We start from the raw sequence: 4,703 nt of genomic DNA on the forward strand, positions 1-4,703 counted from the left end.
GCTGAGGGCCTGAGGCCCAAACGTCAAGGAACTTAGCCTAGAGGGGTGGGCTCGGATTTTCGACAAGTGCCACGCGATTACACGATATGTCGCAAGGTCCATCTCCTTTAAAGCGGCAAATCCGAGCCCATCCGGCCCAAGCTCATGGGGAGCCGTGTCTTCTCGTAAAATAAAAATAAAAATAAAAATAAAGAGAATATCGCCGAGTCATAGCTTTGGATCGAAGGTTCCTTCCGGCAGCAGCTCCTTCTCCAGCTGCCCGCCCGCACTCGCTCTTCCAAGTCTTTAACCCCCCTTCCCTCCTCCCCTGCTCGTCAAAGCTTCCCACCCAGAATCAATCCCCTCCTCCATACTCCAAAGTCTCCCCCCAACGGAAGGCATCCTTCTTCTTCTTCCCCTAATTCGCCCTCCTCCCAATCGCCGGTTCCCGGAACCAACCAGGACCCCTCGGTATGCGAGTTCGATTTTTTTCCCCACTTTCCTTATTTCGTCGAATCGTAAATCCAGCGGAAGTTAGGCACATGGTTTGGTGCGTTTTGTCAGACTGCCAATGGGCTAGGTTTTGAAGTTAGGGGGCGAACCTGTCGGGTCGCTGCATTACCGGAGGATGGAGTTTGGTAGCTGTGATTGATAGGGTTTTGTTGGGGGTAATGGAGGTAGTTTGCTGCGGTCCCAATCCCAGTGATCAAATCTCGTAGGATTCTGAATATGTTCGATGGCGTTTTACGGGATGACGGTTTTCTTTACATTAAGGGGGACGGACCTTAAGTTATTTGTATCTGTTTTCTTTAACTTCAAGAACCTGCATTTTAGGCTATACTCTTGTGAGATTATAACATTGGTTTAAGAATCCAATCCTACGCGTGAACTGTTGCAGATGATTACTTGATGTGCTGTGCGATGAACATCTGTATTCTTAAGATGTTTATTTTATACCGTCCTGCTGTTGTTGTTGTTGTTCTGACTTTTTTTTTTATATACTAGTACTTCATGGCAACGAGCAATTTGAGGCGGAGGCTCCACCACGCGGACGTTGATGGAAGGAAGAATGAACATGTAGACATAACCGATGTAGATTCCCTCGATGAACCTCTATTAGGGAGGTCTAGCTATGAAAATCGTGGATCGGAGGTTAATATTTTCTTAACATAATTTATTTGGTATTATTACAGCCTATTTGGTGAATGCAGAATATTGACAATTTTCTTACCTTTTGCAGGTGTATAACCCCAGAAGGCAAGACCTGTGGGATGATGATGATGATGATAGGAAAAAGGAACTACTGCACTGGTCATTCCTTTTCTCAAATTTGATTGCGCAGTGGGCACAGTGGTTAGGTATTGTTCCCATTGCCCACCAGATTCATGTATAATAATTTTACAATGCTTTAAATTAATGGACTTCAATTTCATGGTTTTCTAGCACTTACATATTAATATTAATCCTCATTGCTAGGTATTGATTCAGTTAGCCAGTTACATGTTGATACTCATTCACTAGTGACATTTCTGTGTATACCCATTCACTAGTGACATTCTTGGTAGATATGGCTATACTCATATATTCCTTGTGTATGCATTGCTGACTCATACAGCCCCACACTCTTTAGTTTGGAATAACTAATGCACATCGGTTGGTTCTGCTTTTGTGTTTACAAATCCACAACCTACCTCATTGCTCCTATAGCAAGTAAGTAAAGATATGATGTAAGAAGCTGCTCTTAGTGCCATGGTAGTCCTACTATTCGTTACTAGCAAATATGTCTGTGCTTTGCTATGGGTTGATTTTTATTGAACATTTTTTTAGACCATTTAGAATTTAGTGTGAGTTCAGTCTTCATTTGATTCAGTTTCTCATTTAGAACTATCGAAGGTAGCTCTTTATTACACGTATCTATTAATGTAAACTAAAATTTTTCATTATGCCCTTAGAACGTTTTCATCCATTATTTTCGCTTCTCAAGTTCATGTAAATTTATGTGGCTTAAGCATCTTTTGTAAATTTATTAAGTTCCATTTTTGCAATGTATTTTGCATCGAACAAAATATTGTTTCCTAAATCAACTTCATCTCCTTCCTAAATCAACTTTTATATCTCCTTCCCCGTGTTTTGCATCGAACAAAATATTGTTTCCCAAATCAACTTTACCCCACTCTCATTCTCCGTGAGATTTCTCTTCAAAAGCAAAAGATAACAACATCAACCGCCTTTCTTCCTCACTCAAGTCCTCTCCAAAATCGCCACCAACAGGGGCATCTGTCCCCATGACCTTGTGCACTGACTGCACTCCACTGTGCGCGGTGACCACTCCACCCAGGTCCATCCCCCTCCGCTCCGCCTCACCTCGCGGCATGCCCACCTCTCTCCCTGACCAAGCCAATGGCCGCCATCTCACCAGCTGCAGGCTGCAGCCCCAGCCACATGTAGTGGATCTAGAAGAATCTGAACCACCTCCTAGCATAGGAAGAAGCTGCACTACTGTAGCGGTACCACCGTACCAGCAAGCATGGGGGAGGGACAAAGCTTAACGAACTACGGGTTGAGTTTCGAATTTCTGAGGGGCTAAACTGAAAAAATCCACGATTTCGGATGAACGATGTACACCTATGAACCGGCGGGTTTCAATTTAATAATAAAGGTTGTCATCATTTTAAGAAATCTGAACTAGCAAAGTAGTAAATTTGAGTAGGCAGAAGAGTTATCAAAACGAGAAGTAATCTTTCTATTTTTTGGAAGGCCATGACATATCCATGGCTGTATTAATTAAGTCATGTATACAATAATTTGATGTAGTAATGATCTATCTTGAAGTTCATCTTGAGCTTTCGTTCCAGGCAAATTCCTAGTTGATATTTATGCAATTTCTTCCTACACATAATTTTAATTCTTTGTTAATACTCATATTCAACACTTTTATGCTATTTTTATTTGCAGCAAATATTATTGCAAGCTCCGGGTCAATGTTTGGCAGATTGTTTCCCTTTACTTCAGATAATGAAAACGGCAATCCAGTATATCTTACCCCTTTGCAGGTAAATCTAGAAGAAAGTTATAAATATGCATTAAGAATTGTTTAAGTTCTAAACCTTTATTTTACAGGAAGAAAGATTGGATAATTTAAGACGCAGATTACAGATATCTTTTGATGGCTCCCGTATTGAGCATCAAGTAAGTAAACCTGTTTGGATAACTCAAATGGTTCCTTCTGTTTATGAGAAAATGCACAAGCCATGCCCTCATACAAGCAAAGCAACTAATCTGTATTTTTCTTACTAGGATGCCTTGAGACAACTTTGGAAGTTAGCTTACCCGAGTCGCGAGATTCCTCCCCTAAAATCAGAACTATGGAAGGAGATGGGTTGGCAAGGCACTGATCCATCAACAGATTTCAGGTCTTTTATGAATAATCTTGAATACCACTGTACTGGTCTGGTGTAGTGTCTTCAATTAATAAAGCATCTAACACAGATAGTTTCCATGCAGAGGTGGTGGATACATATCGTTGGAGAACCTCATATTTTTCGCTAGGAACTACCCTGTAAATACCCCTCTAGAGTTCGAAATTGTTAGTCAATACTTGAGTTTTCTGCCTTTATATTAAATCGCCCCGTCTGTTCCATCTCAGGGTTCCTTTCAGATGCTTCTGAACAAAGTACAAGGGCAGAGATCCGATTGGGAGTACCCATTTGCAGTTGCCGGTATCAATATTTCGTTCATGCTGATCCAGATGTTGGATCTACAGTCAAGTAATACTCCATGTCCCCTGAACGTGTATTTACACTGTAACTGTATTGTTCCTAACTCCTGTTATTTGTGCTCCGCAATTTGTGCAGCCGTTCCGTCTTCAAAACCAGGAATTCGTTTTGTGGCACTGCTTGAACAAGATGAGAATGCGTTTGATCACCTGTACTGTGTAGCCTTCCGGATGCTTGATGCCCAGTGGCTTGTGAAACGGGCTTCATATATGGAGTTCAATGTAAGCTTTTTGGCAAGGCACCTTGTGACCTAATCCTGCTTCTCATTTACCTTTAATTTTTTAATTAGCTGCATTACTGTTTACTTGCTTTGATTGCACCAGGAGGTGATGAAATCCACGAAAACTCAGTTGGAGCGTGAGCTCGTTTTAGAGGATGTACTGGCGGTGAAGGACCTGCCGTCTTACACAATGCTGGACAAATGATATTTGACCTGTTGCATTTGGTCACTGGGAGATACATCTGACTATGCTGGCGGCTGCCGGATGGGTCGTTTCAGACTGAAGGGTTACTTGATGTTCTAATGCTTTGCCTGGTGATAAATTGTGTATTGTCCCTTTGTTCTGGCTATCTTGTCTGCCCATTAATTTAACTTACCGAGAGGGAAATTTCAGGCGTTGTACATGTATATATGTAGACATGTGGTGCATCAGTTTATGCAGCTTTCAGATTCACCACCAAGAAAATAAAGTAACATATTTGCCATCTTCTGCTTATGTGCCTGAGGGTTTCTGTGAAAATGAACTTGATGAGTTCCTAGTGTATAGTCTGCGGCGGAGATTTTGATAGGTTCTGCTGAAATGCTCCTGTAATCTGGTTCATCTATAGACCGCATGAACTTGTGAACTCACTCGGTGTAAGTACTAAGTCAGGTCATTCACACGAAGTCACGAATTCCATTGAACATTTTAATTGACAAAAACTTCATTTAGATTGGTCCCCTTCAGA

General features: G+C 41.5%; 1 protein-coding gene across 1 annotated transcript; it reads left to right on the forward strand.

Moving 5' to 3' along the window:
* Positions 1–234: 234 nt before the first annotated feature.
* On the forward strand, positions 235–4,460 carry LOC124681414 (ELMO domain-containing protein A-like). Its single transcript, XM_047216337.1, has 10 exons — positions 235–450; positions 985–1,131; positions 1,220–1,337; positions 2,935–3,032; positions 3,100–3,168; positions 3,277–3,392; positions 3,484–3,538; positions 3,626–3,746; positions 3,834–3,976; positions 4,079–4,460. The coding sequence occupies exons 2-10, from the start codon at positions 991–993 to the stop codon at positions 4,178–4,180; spliced, it is 963 nt and encodes a 320-aa protein (XP_047072293.1). The 5' UTR covers positions 235–450; positions 985–990; the 3' UTR covers positions 4,181–4,460.
* The last annotated feature ends 243 nt before the right edge of the window (positions 4,461–4,703 follow it).

The sequence above is a fragment of the Lolium rigidum genome, unplaced genomic scaffold (assembly GCF_022539505.1).
Source record: "Lolium rigidum isolate FL_2022 unplaced genomic scaffold, APGP_CSIRO_Lrig_0.1 contig_42008_1, whole genome shotgun sequence".
NCBI classification, from domain to species: domain Eukaryota; kingdom Viridiplantae; phylum Streptophyta; class Magnoliopsida; order Poales; family Poaceae; genus Lolium; species Lolium rigidum.

Excerpts from the sequence above, each read along its gene's own strand:
- LOC124681414 (XM_047216337.1), top strand. The coding sequence starts at position 991 with ATGGCAACGAGCAATTTGAGGCGGAGGCTCCACCACGCGGACGTTGAT. Across the intron at positions 3,393-3,483 it reads GATCCATCAACAGATTTCAG|AGGTGGTGGATACATATCGT; the intron begins GTCTTTTATGAA and ends GTTTCCATGCAG. Across the intron at positions 3,539-3,625 it reads TTTTCGCTAGGAACTACCCT|GGTTCCTTTCAGATGCTTCT; the intron begins GTAAATACCCCT and ends GTTCCATCTCAG.